The sequence below is a fragment of the Tachypleus tridentatus genome, chromosome 6, assembly GCF_004210375.1.
Source record: "Tachypleus tridentatus isolate NWPU-2018 chromosome 6, ASM421037v1, whole genome shotgun sequence".
Classification (NCBI taxonomy): Eukaryota; Metazoa; Arthropoda; class Merostomata; order Xiphosura; family Limulidae; genus Tachypleus; species Tachypleus tridentatus.
The window spans coordinates 127,738,379-127,755,355 of record NC_134830.1 but is presented as its reverse complement, the minus strand read 5'-3'; the positions used below and the strand labels follow the sequence as shown (position 1 = coordinate 127,755,355).

The 16,977-nt window shown below is 33.0% G+C and overlaps 1 protein-coding gene across 6 annotated transcripts in view; it reads left to right on the top strand.

The window, feature by feature from the left end:
- The window catches only part of LOC143253621 (heparanase), a 99,651-nt gene extending 87,205 nt beyond the window's left edge, over positions 1 to 12,446 (top strand). For all 6 annotated transcript variants that reach the window (XM_076507759.1, XM_076507756.1, XM_076507757.1 and 3 more), the window contains one exon: positions 12,232 to 12,446. In XM_076507759.1, the coding sequence (XP_076363874.1) occupies positions 12,232 to 12,394 (163 nt within the window). In that variant the 3' untranslated portion in view covers positions 12,395 to 12,446. The remainder of the gene's footprint in view (positions 1 to 12,231) is intronic.
- The last annotated feature ends 4,531 nt before the right edge of the window (positions 12,447 to 16,977 follow it).

The following is a 16,977-nucleotide window of genomic DNA, read 5'->3' as shown; positions in this document are numbered from 1 at the left end:
TGTCAGGTAACACCTGGCAATACTTGGTGTTGTTTAAAACATGGAAATTTATGTGTTTTGGGAAGGAAGAGTAATTTGCTTTTTTTAAGAATAAATGTTATGATGAGATTTTATATTAGTTTAGAAGGAACATTGAATGAAACTCGTAGGTATGTTTTTAATCTGATAAGTCAGTGTAGTGTTTAATTAATCAATTTTGGTTTTAATAAGATAAGGTTAGCTGAGATACAAGCTTAAATGATTAAAATTAGTTCAAATTCTTGTGATTAGAAAAAGAACACTTAAGTATCTTGAGCCACATAAAATGTAAAATAAATAAATATGAAACTTAATCCTTATTTATGTTTCTCAGTTATTTGTGAAAAGAGATTTCATTCCCATAGTTACTCATTAAATCTGCTTTCTGAGTGAAGGCACTTTCTGAAAGTTTAACAGAACATGCTTCTCAAAAATTATCTTACTTTAAAGATCAGAAATGTGGTAGCACTCTGGATGTTTTGGTTACAGTATTAGTTACAATTTCATCAATTGTCTACAGGTGTTTTATGTTTAATCTATGAACTGAAACAGTGATGATCAATCAGTACATTATAATGTTTACAATGAATAAAATAGCAGATCAATATTGTGTTATTGCTGTAACAGTACTATGATAATAGTTAGTAAAATTTCAAGCTTATTAGTGATTATGTGGTTTGTGTTTAATTTTGTAGTTTGTTTTACTTCTGAAATAGAAGTTTAGATGTAAAACAAAGTACAAAATTAAAATTTTTGTTTTATTGATAGTAAAAGTGTTTTTGTAAGTGGAGTTTGTGTATTATTAAACTTGACTCTGGCATGTCAAAGTCATTTAAATACTGTAACCCAGATTGACTGTTCAGTGTCCTTTTTGTAGTCAAGTCTTGTGCATGTTGTATGAATGTTTTCAAACATTATGTGATGAATATTTTCATATGAAATCCAGCTGTAGCAAATACTTTTGTACTGTATAATCTTATCTGTCAAGAGCTTTACAACTAGAAACTCTTGTTGTATTTGTTTTGCCAGTGAAGAAGCCAGTAATGTAGGGATTTTATTTAGCCTACCATGTGATCATTAGCAAGATCCACTTAAATCCTGGTCTTATTTGGTTCCTGTTTTTCAAGCTCAGTAGTCAGCTATTTATAGTTTTTTTCATTTAGCGATATTTATTTTTTCCAAATGCTTGCTTAATTTTTTGTTATAATACGTGGGTTATAGATTATAAACTGTATTCTAAAGCTGTATAATCTTTGCATAGAATAATAACAAAATAGGTATTCAAAGATAATGAACACTGTTTTGCTCTATCAAATGATGAAAACTTATAGTTACTGTTAGAACTATGTAGGAATTAGGTGTGTTGAAGAAAGATGATGATGATGGTGAGCGAAAATTAAGAAATCTTGGTTTTTGGCTATTTGCCGGTTTTGACTTTGGGACATTCCAGGTAGCTGAAAAGTGGCATGTTTACTGGAGACAGAATGACTATGCCAGATATCTCTTCCTACGTCTAATGACTTGGAGAGAAGAAAATCCAGATAACTTTTGTGTTGCTTTAAAAGGGACATCTGTGCCATCCTTACATAGAAAGTGCAATCCCACTCTCTAATACATTTCTGAAATATATTTTTAGCAAATTCTTTTAACTACTGATGCATACAGTTGTTTTATTGGCTCATTAATTAAATAGTACAAAGTTCATAACAACATATGAATCACACATAAAAATACCATCATTATTGCCATTACTCTTGCTAATTACTATGTATTTTATGTAAAAAAATGGGTGATTTCACCTAATTTGTTTTTTCTTTATGAGTTTTTCACAGTAATGGAAAAATACACTCAATACACTGCAGTAGATGGATCCCAATAGTTGTGAATGTTATAAAAACAAATTAGTAATTTTAAAATTAATTGAAAAACTTTAAACCTTACTAAAATTATACTTTAAAGGAATGCATCTTAAATATATTAAACTTATAGTTTTATAAAGGAAAATCATACTTTAAATGAAACACTAATATTTCAAAACATTATATAAATAGATGAAATACATGTAACTATGAAAAACGTCTGTCAGAATCTTATATAAGTTAAGGGGAAATACATTTCATTTTAGGGGCCTTATATTAAATATGATGTTAATTCATTTTCAACTGTAGAGTCCCCAGAGCAGCCATAGATTTTTCATTTTTTTTAATTATTTCCTTGGCTTTTACAAGGTCCTTATTCTTACAGAACTCTTGGGTGTGACCCTCTCACTTATATTTCTATTATTAGTACATGGTCTAAGCTTCTGTTCATTTCACAGCCTTTGTCCAGCAGTAATGCTTTAGGCAGTTTATTCGTTTTATGATGTAGTGGACTGGGATGAAAGGTGGGAGCTCCAGATAATGGTGGGTCTTGCTGTGGCTAATTTTTCATGCTCTAACATTGTTCTAGAAGCTGATGTAGAGACAATGGCATATGTTACAGTGATAGTAGTTTGCCATTGTCTGAGTTTTGGGTTTAATTCCTTGGCTATTTGGCCCCAGGAAGGTTGCTTAGGTTCTGTGGTATTGTAACTCCACTAGAAGTACTCATAAATATTATTCTGTCAACTCAATTTATAACATCCTACAATGGTACACTTGGCAGTGTATTTTTGTCTCTCCTTTCTCTTCTTTAGCTGGAAGGAGGTTACTGGTTATGAGATGTGTAACATGAGTCTCACTTCCAACAGGCTTGGCATGGCATGGCTAGATAGTTAGGGTGCTTGACTCAAGTTGAGGGCTGTGAGTCTGAATCTCTGTCCCACCAAACATGCCTGCCTTTTAAACCATGAGAGGTGTTATAATTTAACAGTCAATCATACTATTCATTGGTAAAAAGAGTAGCCAAAGAGTTTGCAGTGTGTGGTGATGACTAGCTTCCTTCCATGTAATCTTTTACTGCTAAATTAGGAACAGCTTCAGTTGATTGCCCTTTGGTAGCTTTGCACAAAATTTGAATCATATTCAACAGGCTTGGTTCTGGGATAGTCACTGCACTAATCTTTGGCTTCGTTGGATAACAGACTGATAATACAACCAGAATTATTGGTGGTTAGGAAGTGATATCAGAAAGTCATCCTCTTTGATTGGCCCCTCTCTAGTTGTCAGATGAAGTATTATTCTAGAACCCTGTTAAAACTCTAAACCTCCAGTCTTGCTGCCTAAAATTGGCAGATATCCTGTTACAGTGATAATATATAGGAAGTAAGGTAGCAAAATCTTTAGCAAGTCATGTTTGGGGAAAAGCAAGATAACCAGAAGGATTAAGAATTTGGTTATTAAAATTATAATTCAAAATGGTAAAGTCATTTACTGACAGGTCAGAGTTCAGCAAATGATATAATACTGAAAGGTTACTTGGTCAGTTATAATTTAAATCTTAAATACAGAATGTTAAAATAATATTTTTGTATAAATGATATTTTGATTACAGAAGTATGTATTTAAATGTATTGTTACTTGAGAAAATGTTTCTCTGTCACCTGTGAACATTTGAATACATGTTTTGTATGAGATCTACACTTGACTAATGCTCTGCTACATTTCACGCTGGATCATTGCCTACTGTTGACAACTCACAAAAACTGTCATAGCTAACAGTCACAAACCCATGAATATTTGATAGTTATTTTAATATTAAACTCAGAGCATGGACACAGTGGTGAAATACTTTGTAAATTCTATTATGGTGAACTCAACAGATACACCTGAAATCAGGCTGGTATCCTTAAAAATGCTAACCACCATCTTTCAACCATGAAAAATTCATTAATGGAATTAAAAACAGTGTCTCACAGATGTCACTGACATGGTTTAAGTCACAATCTCAATCATCACTGATATATCTTTAAACTACATCTTGTGTTTAAAATAACTGTTGAAGCATCCAGTAAAGCTGCACACTTATCAATTGTTTCAGTTCAAACAACTCAACATAATATGCCTCCACAAATGAAACGGTGTCAGCACCACTTTTCTCATAGTTTGCCAAATAAGCTATTATTAGCATTATACAGATAATTGTACTTAATCACAAATGTTCGATTTCTGACAAAATTAACATATTATTCACTAGCATTTATGAAAAACTGGGTAATATCATTTTTTCTCTAGTGTAGTTTAAGTCAACTACTTCATATTACGTTTTTTAAGTGACATATCTGGAAGTTCCTGAAATCACTGTTCAGAAGAATTTTAGATATTCTTTGATTAACATCAATGAACAATTGTATACACTGTATCTTTCTTTGATATAACACAAGCTAGTAGCAACAAGTCTGTTCCAAAAAAAAATGACTAGCCAGTTCATGAAAAAAGAATTTATCAAAACTCAACATTTTAGCTTATGCCTTTCTCAAAGTTTAAATCATTGCATAAAATGCTAACTTATAAAAACAGAAAACAACAAAATAAATAAAAACAGAGTTAACAATAAAAATGTATTATTGAATGAACATTAAAAACAATTTTAACAGCTAAAAAACAGAAAATCACAAGCTACTGAACAAATGTGACAAAAAGAAGAAAGATCATTATTTAAGGAGGCCATTATCAAACACTTTCTAATGAAACACCATACAGTAGATAATACACTATTTAACATTAATTAATGTTTTGTTTCTCTTTTATTCACATTTATTTGATAGCTTGCAATTTTCTGTTGCATAATTGTTCTAATAATTTTTAATGTATATTCAGTAATGTGATATTTTCATTGTTAAGTCCTTTTCTAATTGTTGTGTGTTATGTTTGATTATTGGTATGTGTTTTTACGTGATGCTGCATCCCTTGAGAAAGGGGGTATAGAAAAGAGAATATAAGGTACATAGAGAAACTGTGTGTGAAACACTTGAGGAATTCAGGAATTTTTAAAATATTGCCTTACAGAATTAAGAGCTTATACATTATATACTGTTAAAATATCAATTATTAGCTGAAATTTCATACTAATACCAGTTAGTATAACATAAACAAAAATTAGTTTAATGAAAATTTTGAATGAAAGACATCAAAGCCTTGAGCAGGAAAGAATACCCATAAAGATAGGAATAAACAATCTCCAGCTTCCCAAGCATTACTTCAACCTCACTACGTGTCTAAGTGTTCAGTTTAAGTTCAGTGTCATGTTGTCAGTTTATTTTTTCTGCTTTTCATAATTACTGTTATATAGTAGTATGGAATCAAAACATAAAGCGTCTCCAAGTGTTAGTGAGGTAATGAAAAGCCAAAATGTTAGGACATTAGCTGAGAAAATTTAAATGCTTGATAAGTTACAAATATGCTGTGAATAAGTCTTCCATACATATGATAAGAAAAAATGAAGAGAAAATGTATGCAAGATTTCTGCCCCTATAAATGCTGAGGTTTCTCAAGTGTCTAGGAGTAATCTGTTCATAGAAAAAAAAAAGTGAAGCAATTATTGAACGTGTAGATCAGTGAAGAAAAAAGCTTCTGCTGTCAATACCACAAATATAGATGAAAAAGTGAGTAATTTGTATGAATATGTAATCTCTAATAAGGATGCAAGTGTTGCAGATGCCAGTGAGTTTCAGGCAAATGGAGGTGAGTTTGCCAGTTTTAAGCATTTCAACCTGCATAACATAGCTGGGTCAACAGATAGCGGTGTAGTTCCACGATTAAAACTGTGGTTCCTTATATTCATAAAGGAAAAAGGATATACTCCTCAACAAGTGGGTAATGCAGAAGAGACAGGGCTCTTTTATAAGATGGTCATCAGCATAACATGATGTACATCACTGAGAAGGTAGAACTTCAGTTTAAGTCCTTTAAGGATAAATTCACTTTGATTTTTTGCAGAAATGTATCAGGTGATTTTATATGTAAGCCTGTGTTATTGTATCACTCTGCAAGCCCATGCACATTAAAAGGTAAGAATAAGCAATATTTGCCTGTGCTTTGGTGTTCAGATAGAAAGGCTTGAGTATCTAAGATGCTATTCAATGATTGGTTGCAAAATCATATTGTTCATGAGGTTAAAGAAAGCTGAAAAAGAAGAACCTCATATTTAAAGTTCTTTTAGATTTAGGTAATGCTCATGTTTATGATCCTGATATGCTGTAATTCAGCCATCCTAATGTGAAGATAAATAAATATTTTCACATCCTGCAACTGATTGGATCAAGATGTAATAAAGACATTCAAGTTTTACTGTACAAGGAATGTCTACTGATGTACAACCCAAGCTGTAGACTCTAGTATTTTTAAAAACTTAACCAAGTTTTGAAAAGTTTATAACATTAACCCTTAAACAGCAGACATTTTATAGGTAGTAGCATCAATTGATTAAGGGTTAAGGGCTGTATTGACATCACCAAAATGTAATGTGACAAAATAAGAGAGTCAGCCATAAATGCATGTTGGTTTCATCTTTGGCCCAAAGTCATGAACAATTTCAAGGGAATTTTGTAGTTAAAAAGGAAGTTGTCAATATTGTGAGACTCACTATAGAAATCAGAAGTGAGGGGTTTAATAATATGAAAGATGGGTAGGTGATTGAGCTGCTTGAATTCCAATACCAAGAGCCAACAAATGAAGAACTTAAAGAACCGATAGCCTCCGGTGACAATGATGGTGATGAAGAGACAGAACCTTCTAAACCCATCCTCAAAGAAGACCATGTTTGTTTTTTTATACAAGGTATATGAGTCTCCAGTAAGGAAATGTCTATAGATGTTGATCCCACAATGGAGAGAAGCATTCAATTTAAAAGAATGTTTAATGATGTATCAGCATGATACAGAGGAATTTTGAAAGAAGCTGAGGAAGGCCTAACAGCTGAAGATTACTGACATTATGAAACCCATGCCTACTACATCTGTTTCACTGGAGTGTGAGGCTGAAATTTCCAATGATCAAGATGATCCATCAGTCTTCAACTAACCTCTCAGCCTCCAAATATATTATCATATATTATTGTAGATTTTCCTCTTATCACAGAAAGACCTTCCTCACTGATAATTGAGTGTTACAATAAAATGCAGTACTGTATTATTTCATTTTAAATATTCCCTTTTTACAGGTGTAAAATATTACATTTGAATGTTGTTATGTTTATTATTTTATATTTTTAATTCATATACAAACTGTATGGGTAGGGTTTTTCATTCATGTGTAAAAAAATCCACATATAAGCATTTTAATGCAGAAGTGTTTCTGTATTCCTGTTAAACCTAAACGTTGTTCAGTTCCTCCAACACAACTTGCTTGAGAAATGTGTCCCTCTGTATTGGAGGAGAGCTCACTATATATTAGTTACATTAGATGCTCTTTCTCTGCACCTGTTTGTGACCTCATACTCATATGCCATGTATCACCTTTACCTATTTTTCTCTGCTGCTGACCTACAGGCATTGCCAGGTGAAATGGTTTGTGTTGTTTGTTCACATGTTGCTTTTTAATTCTATGTCCTCAGACTCAGAATGGTTCTTTTTACTGAAGACACTGTCAGACAGGGAAAATAATAAATCATTTCTAGTAATTCATTGAATTGCTGTTTCACATTCCTGTGTCTGATCAGGTTTTGATCATGGTAATGTTCAATGAGAGTCTTCAAAGTTTTCTTGCCCACACTAATATCATTAGAGATGCAACACAAATCTGATTGGATTTGCCTTCATATAGAGCTCAGAAATCTTCTGTAACTCAAATCTAATCACATTTGTCACATTTCTTTGTCATTAGTGGCCCAGTTTAACTGCCTGTTGGAGGACATTATGCAAACTAGTATGTGCACCTCCATCAATACTTTTATCTCGCATTATTTGAATGATCATCTTCTGAGGGTTTTTCACCTACTTCATGTGGCTATCTTAACCCATTCTGCTAGTTTATACAGAAGGGTGAGTATTTTCTTTACTACCTTTCCAGGGTCTCTTAACCTCATTTTCACAGGATCTCAGACAGATTGTTTTTATCAAACTAAATCTGCACTAGTAATCACTAATTCAATATACTTTATACAGGTTGTAACAGGTACTGTAGAAATGAAGTATTCCATAAGTATACCTATAGGTTGACTGCGTGGTATTAGTGTACTATGCTGGGCTGCCACTATTATAAGTAAAACATAAGGAGAACCATGTCCATTCCTGCCAACCATTGGATTGAATAAATTGTGGTCAATTTGTTTTAAAAATTCAGAGAATTTCGTTCACCTCTTCGCTTGTTTCCAGAGCACTGTTCTTAAGAACTCCCCGGTTGCGTTGCCCCCCCCCCCCAATTCCAATTTCTAGTTGCTGGAGTAGTTAACAGAGGCTTTTCTTGCATAGTGTTAGAGTGAATTCCTCCACTCTTGGAAAGGAGGACAAAGTTTGTACCCCCCAATATGGTTGGAAAGTGAGGGATGTGTTCAAACTGGATGTTGAGTGGTGAGTAAGGCATAGAGGATCCTATCATTCTGAGCCTGTCTGTTGCCTTTTGGAATCCTTCAGGTTGAGGAGAAGGTTTGTTCACTTCAGGGTTGCTTAACTTTTGTTGTTATTCCAGTTGCTCGGAACACATTACTTACTGGTTACAGGTTGGGATCTACACATAAGTGTGTGTTTGTGTATCAATTTAAATATATCACCTCAACTGGTTTCTTCCTCAATTGACACTGTGGAAAACTCTCTTCTGTATTGTGTGAAACAACTACTTTAAGTCTGATGATAATCTTTACACATTCACAGGATATCACTGTGGGTGTCACTGCAATTTTTATACATACCTTCAAAAACTTTGCAATTTTGCAGTGGAAATGTGAAGTGTGAGAAAACACCTGATTAGTGGTATTATATCACTTAGAATTTCTTCATTTTGTCACAATTTAGATCCTACAATTAAGGTTACTTTTTCACACACTAGAGATTCATTTAGATCGTTGCTGATTTTGATACCTTGATTTCTGTTGAAAATAAACTTGTTAATAAAATATGCTAACAACCTTATGTTAAACTATTAATTTTATATTTCAAATCACACCATCCATCTAATACCAAACAGTATAATTATTGGACAATTAAAAAAATAGAAAGAATTTGCAACACAAATGACTGTTAAACAACTGCTGTGTTTGATATTGTAAAAATTGTTCTGATAATTGTATTTCAGAAACTTACAAAAGATTTATTTCAAATATAGTTGGACAAAAGTAATTCAATAAACCTTCACACACTGAAAATTTCATCTGGACTCTTCTCTTTTTCGCTTAAGGAGCCTTTCAATAAGAATTTATGCAAAACAAACAGAAATCTGGGTTAAGTCTCCATATTTTATAAAATTAGGAGATTAAACTAAAAAAATACTTGTTCACTTGATTTTCAAAAAGAAAAATGATTGATGCAAAAATGTATTTGTTAGAAGCAATGAATTAAATAACATACTGACAATTAAAAATGTAGTATATGAAATTATGTAATCAGTGTGATGAAATTGATGAAACCCTCATCCAGTATATGATGGTTGTAAGGAACACATCTGATTCATAGTAAATCTTGATTATAAAGAGATCACAACCAAACACTTTCTAATAAAACATGTTACAGTAATTAAAACTCCATTTAGTGTTAAGCTTTTAGTAAAATGTAATAGTTTCCTTAATAGAAAATTCAAAGAATCTGTTCTGATTCAGTCTTATAAATGTAAAATAAGTAGAAGTAATTATTAGTCTTTGTAAATTTCAGTATTCTGATAAAATTATTTTTTATTTATTGATAAATTAACACATGTATTTTATTCATGTACATAATATGACATACATTTAAGAACTCCATTTGACACCACAACATGTAACATCACACACATATAACATGTACATACAGATCAGCATCACGTATTTATATGCCTGTAGCATCTCACACACACACTCATTAACTTCAAGAATCTAACCTACCACTCTGCTGGTTGTGTTCTTGTATCTGTGCTATCCATTATCACACTATCAACATTAAAGTCTCTCTCAACACAATTGAATATACAATTACAGGCAGAACTTTTCTGCTAGAATTCACCTGACCTGGATCAATATTTGTCATCCACTAAAGTATATGCTAATACATATTAAAATAAACTTAGATTAAGTATAACAATTGACAGTATAACATTTACTGTTACAAATAGCTTCTTTAATCCCAGCTGACAGACTATCACCATAGTATACCATTATCTGTTGGGCAAATAACCCCTTTAGTTGGTAAAATAACAAACATAAGCAAAGTCCAATATTTATAATATTGTGGTGGGGACAGATAAAATTTATACATTAACACAATTGCAGCAAACATCCTGTTGGCCTCTAGTCCTTGTAGTAATCTAAAGACTAAAGTGTCTCTTACCTGAGTAGTTTGGATACTGCAAACTGCCTCATAAATTAAGAACTGAAATTTGATGACGCAGTACAACATACCATTCTGTATTCATAAATGCTCGCACAAATATTACAGTTCAGAAACATCCTCACTATGTTTTGCAACAAATACTCCCTCTGTTATTGACTCTCACTTCAGCTGCAATGACTTTAACAGCTATACACTGTCCAGGATTTGGACAGTTTTTGCTAAGCTCCAACACTGTTGTCAAAGATGAAGCCTATACTTTGATTATTTGCAAGTATGGTAAACCTGAAATTGTTGACTCAGTATTTCATTTTCCCTCAGGAACCATGATTCTCTAACAACTGAACAGTCTTTGAGCTCACACTGAGTTAGCTTTTGCACAGTACTTTAGATATTATATGTTTGCCACAATTTTTAGCCAAAGTATAGGCAAGGCCTTTTCTGGAGCATCTTTTGTTGCATGATGCATTTACCTGTAAGTGTTTAATATTGCTGTTAATGAGTTTGGATTTTCTTCATAGTGATGTGGTTAGTAGTGGTGTTGTTGGATTGTTTGAAAAATAATTGTGGATTTTAAGTTTAATAATAAATAAAAACAATTTGAAAGCAACTTTGTTAATCAAAATAGGAATATAGTGAATCTTCACACTTTTGCCAATGAGAAACAAGATTATTTATGCCTTGATAAAACTCTGACATTCTAGAACTTTAAAATTCTTTAAAGCCATTCTCTGCTGCTGCTCTGTTGTTAAATCTTTTGTTGTGTAAAATGTTATACAAATGCCTGAAAATGTGACAGGTCTGAGAAATAAGGAGTATGAGGCAATGTTTTGTAGCCCAATTCCTTGAGCTTCTGGGGCATCATTTGAGCGATGTGTGGCTGAGCATTATTATGAGGCCTCTCCAAATGACAAATGCTGGAAATTTTTCTTGCAACTTTCTATACATTTCTTACAATTATTGACAGTAAACTTCTGCAGTAATATTCTGGCCCTGGTGAGCAAATTGTTATGGTTAATGCTGGCTGCAAACCACCATATAGTGACCATAATCTTCTGTTGGTGCAACTTTGGCTTTGGAAAGCCTTTTGAAGCCTCATTCAGGTTGTGCTATTGCACAGATCACTTTCTGTTTTCATAAAAAAACTACTTTTCATTGCAGGTGACAATTTGATCAAGAAATAGGTCATTTGTGTCAGGCAAAATCAGCATATTACAGTTCAAAATGGCAATTTTTCTGATTCTTACCTAATGTGTGTGTAACCCACTTGTTGAGCTTTTCATTTTTCCAGTTTGCTTGAGATGGTCCAAAATTATGGAGATGCCAAAACCTAATTCATGTGCCATTCTTGAACAGTCTGGCATGGTATTCTTTCTACTAATTGGTCTAAGCATGCCAATATTTGTGGTTGATTGTGAAGTAATTCTTAGGTGACAAAATTATCTAAAGGTGGTTGACACATGTTACACAAAAGGTGTAAAAAATAAAGCTGAAATGTAGGAGAGAAATTCCTACTTTACTCATAATTTAATGTACATATATCACCTAAGCTATGAGTTTGTATTAATATCTACTTCAAATCATATTAAACATTACTTTCATATGAACATACTGAAAACAGATTAAGAATCATCCAGCCTGTGAGCCTAACATTAACTTGAAACTTGAACTCATGATTTTGGCAAAACATAATAATGGATATATGCAGATGACTTTGCTATAATGTGCTAGGGATTGTTTCAAGACTGATCATAAATATTTGATAAAATTAAGCATCTATGCACGTGAATAATGATTTTTTTTAAATTGGAATTTATGTTGTTGTCTTTTTGTTTTTATTCCAGAAATGTGGCTCTGAATGGAAAGCTTCTAGAAATGGTCAGAGAAGACAAGCTTCCTGACTTTATACCAAAGAGATTACCACCAAATTCTCCTGTTGAGATACCCCCTTTATGTTATGGATTTTATGTACTACCTTTACTGAAAAGTACAGCATGTATTAATTAGATCTGGAATCAAATAAAACATGTTTAAAAGGTTCCATTACCAATACTACACATTTCATTTACCAAAAATTTTATTCTTACTTCATATTTGTCTTGGAATCCACCAGCAGAAATTAAGAACACCCTTTTATATATACTTATAATATATTTAAAAGTGTCAAAAAAGTTAAAATTCCAATTGTGCACTTTTACATCAGTTAGTCATATTTAATGACTGAGTTCTGGTATGAAAACATCAAAATTTCTCTCGCTCTCTTTTTTTCCTTCAGATTGCTTCAAGGTGAAATACATTTACCAAATGAATATATTGATTTTTAATTACATGGAATTATAAATATGGAAATCAGATTAAATGCATCATTTTCCTTTTTTTTACTTTTAGGATGTTTTTTTTTTATTGTTGTGTGTATAACTGTTATTTTAATTCATTTGTTATCAACAAAACTTTGTTGAGGAATAGTTTTACTTATACATATATTAAGTGATGAATGAGGAGCAGTCAGATGATGTCGAGAAAACCCACTTGTAGAGAAATTTATATGCAAAAACGGCTCGTTTGGGTTGAGAAAATATTTTACATAGAAGAGCGAACAATGTTTCGACCTTCTTCAGTCATCGTCAGGTTCACAAAGAAAGAGGTAACTGACCGGAAGCTGACCACATGTTTGGAAGGGGTTGTGTAACTGAGTGTCGGAATGTAGAGGGCAGTGTTAAATGTTTGAATATATAATTTTATTTATTTTATTATATTAATATAGGTATAAAGGCATTCCTTTATATTGGTTTATTTTGGGTTTAAGTTGTTGTATAAGTAAGGCTTCTTTAATTTTGCGTTTGTTTATGTTTGTTTCTTTATTTAGTATTTGAGTGTTTTCTATGGTTATGTTGTGTTTATTTGACTTGCAGTGTTCGAAAACATGTGAAGATGACTTTTTATGTTCTTTGAATCTCGTTTCCATTTTTCTACTTGTTTCTCCAATATAGAAGTCGTGGCAGTTATCACATTGTATTTTATAAATAATGTTGGTGTGGTGTTTGTCAGTGTAGTTTTTACATAGTATAGACCTCAGTTTTGTGCCTGGTTTTTGAATAAATTTGGTATTAGCTGGAATGTCATATTTGTTACTAGTTTTTGCCAAATGTTGGTTATTTGTCTGCTGATGTCGAGAATACATGATATGCAGCAATATATGGTTTTGTGATTTTTTGATTCGTGAGATATATTTACTTTTGTTGGTTGATTTTGCTTTCTGTCTAGGTGTGTGCGTATAATGTTTTCTACGGTTTGTGGAGGAAACTTATTGATGTTGATGAAGTATTGTTTTATTTTGTCTAATTCATCATTAATTTTATCTGGTGAGCATAGTTTTATGGCTGTATTTATTTGGTTTCTTAGTATGTTGAGTTTTTGTTTTGTTTCATGTGCTGAGTCCCGAGGAATGTATAGTCCAGTATGGGTGATTTTTCGGTGGATTTCTGTTTTGAATTGTGTGTCGGTTCTTGTAATTTTGAGGTTAAGAAATGATATTTGATTGCTTTCTTCCTGTTTACATGTGAAGTTAATGTTGGGATGTATAGAGTTAATGTGATTGAAAAACTTAAGTATGTGTTCTGTAGATTTGAATCCTGCAACCGTGTCATCTACATATCTGTACCAGTATAGTGGTGGATGTAATGCTGTGTTAATTGCTTGTGTTTCAACTTGTGTCATAAAATATTGGCTAGAACTGGTGATACTGGGTTGCCCATGCTTAGGCCATTTGTTTGTATATAGTTGTGGTTGTTGAACATGAAGTTTGTCTTTATTGTGGTGAATTCTATGAGGGTTGCTAATTGGTTGCTGGGAATGTCTATAGTTGGGTTAGTGTCTCGGATATAGAGTTCTAAGGCTATCTTGCAGGCTTCAGTGGTTGGAACTTCTGTAAAGAGGGATATAACATCGAAACTGGCCATTAAGGCTTTATGATTAAGTTGATTTAGATTAGACTTGAAATTAAAAGAGTCTTTGATGAGGAGCAGTGTTATTCTGTCATCTCACTTGTATAGTCTGGCAGCTCTGCATTAGGTGTTTTCCTGACTTTAACTAGTAATTTAAATTTTGAAACCCATCCCAACTTACAGCTGCTCTAGCTAGTGATGTATGCTTTGGACACCATATCAGCTTACAACTAATTTCGTGATGGCTTTTCTCTATATCAAACTAGCAAAGCTTCAAAAATACAACTTAGTTTGTTAATAATGGAACTATGGAGATGTAGCTATTAAATATTTACATTAAAGTAAAATATATATATATATATATAAGTTTTAAAATCTAGCTATCATAAGTTTTCCTTCCAAAACTGTACTGTCTCTCTCATTCAGAACTATCTTGACCTTAATTTGTTCTCTACGCATTGCTAAAATTTCTCGACAGCTCTCCAGTCTTTTATACCCTTTCATTTTTGTAAGATTGCAGCAACATGTGCTGATCATATAACTACCCTCTACCAGTCATACTGTGACACCTATTCTAGTGCAGGTAGCTCCCTCTACCATTGCCTTACAATCCTCACTTTCTTGATAACTATTATATATATATATGTGTGTGTGTGTGTGTGTCTTGTCTTGTTCCCCATGTAACTACAAGATTTTTATTGTTTGATCAGAACTTTACATCAATTTCAACTTCTTGTGTTTGATTTTCACTGTTTCTCTTTAGAAATATTTCTGTTTCTGAATTCTACTTTGTTCATATTGAATTCAAGATTTAATATGGCAGATATTGAAATGTGACCTACCCCTAAATAGAATACTAATCCCCAGGTTTCATGGCACTTTCCACTTATTACCATGCCTCCAAATAATCTGCTGAAATAGGTATTGTTTTGTTTTTTTTCCAAAAAACAATCTATGGTATGTTTTCAGTGTGTATACCCATGTTTAGTGAACTTGTGTGGATGGACATATTTCTGCATTCAATAATTTAGCTTATTCATTCATGTCTTCTCTGCTCAGTGTTGGATAAGTTAGATTTTTATACTTCTCTTACCACCTAAATTAATTTAATTTTAATTTGTATTTGGAGTTTTATTATTACTTTCATTTTGTTTGCACTTTTATATCTTTTCACTGTTATTTTTATTTTGTTTCTAAGTTCACTTTTCTTTACTATTAGTCATATTTAATTGGGGAGTAGATTAAGAGTTTAACTTTGTTATTGTTAACTGGATATTTTTTATTCTCATGTTCTTTTGGCCAGTTTTATTTTTGTGTCCTTTCTCTTGTAGATTCTTTGGTTGGACTTGTATGTTCAGTATCTCAGTATGTTCTTCTCAGTTCCTTTAGTGGTTTTGTACTTTAGGTATTAGTTTTTGTTTTCTGTTTTAGGCCAAATTTTATAGTTTTACAAGTTTGTTATTTTTCTGTGCCAGGTCTGTTCAAGACCTACTACACAAAGGAGCTGTCAAACAGGTGATGCCCACTCAACTGATTTGTTTGTTTTGGAATTTCGTGCAAAGCTAGACGAGGGCTATCTGCACTAGCTGTCCCCAATTTAGCAGTGTAAGACTAGAGGGAGGCAGCTAGTCATCACCACCCACTGCCAACACTTGGGCTACTCTTCTACCAACAAATAGTGGGATTTACCATAACATTATAATGCCCCCACGGCTGAAAGGGTGGGCACATTTGGTGTGAATTTTATCCCCATCTATTTGTTGTTTGCAAAGTACACAGGATAACGGAATCCCATCATAGCTCTTTCCCAGCTGTATTTTTATCTGGATACATCTCAATTCACTTTAGAGTTCTACCTATCAAGGTTTTATGCTTCATTGTCCAATCACTTCTCATTGGTTTATTTGCACAGGTGCTGTCTTCCAGTTCTGGACACTGGTATTTGATCTCTCTTCTGCTCCAAGAGTGTTCTGTTGAGTGGTATGCTTTTACACATTATCTTCATACACTGGATCTTTGAATTCCCTATTACATGGCTTCTGCTTGCTTCTTTATATGCCCAGTCAGTCACTCACACTTGCTTGCTTTTTTGAGAGAATGCTTAGGTGGAGTTTCTCATCAAGTTGGAGAAGTCCTTTACTGCCCCCTGACAGTATATTATTAATTGTGTGGTTGTCCTCTCCACTTTAACTCAAGGATATGAAGCTGGCCATTACAAAGGTTATATCTTCTTCTTCTTCTCTCTGCACAAAAGATTCTCTCTCAGTTTAGAATTTTATGAGCTTCCATTGAAACTCTTAGTCTGTTTAATAGGGTGCATATGCTCTACCCTGCTGACTCTACATGGTGTCTTGACAGAGACTTGACTGTGGAGAGGGTTTCCAATCATCCTTCTCATATCCAGTCTTGTCTATTTACATATGCTTCCTCATTTGGGCTTTCCTCAATTCCCCAGACATTTCAGGTCAGTAGTCAGTTACAGAGGCTACTCTTCATATCCACATTCTGGAACCTTTTACAGATCATCAATTTCTGTATCATTTTCTCCTGTTCCTGCTGATGTGGGTGGATATAATTTATTCTAACAATTCCACTGTTATCAGCTATGTTACCAAGCAAGAGGGGACCAATTTAAGATCTCTTAAG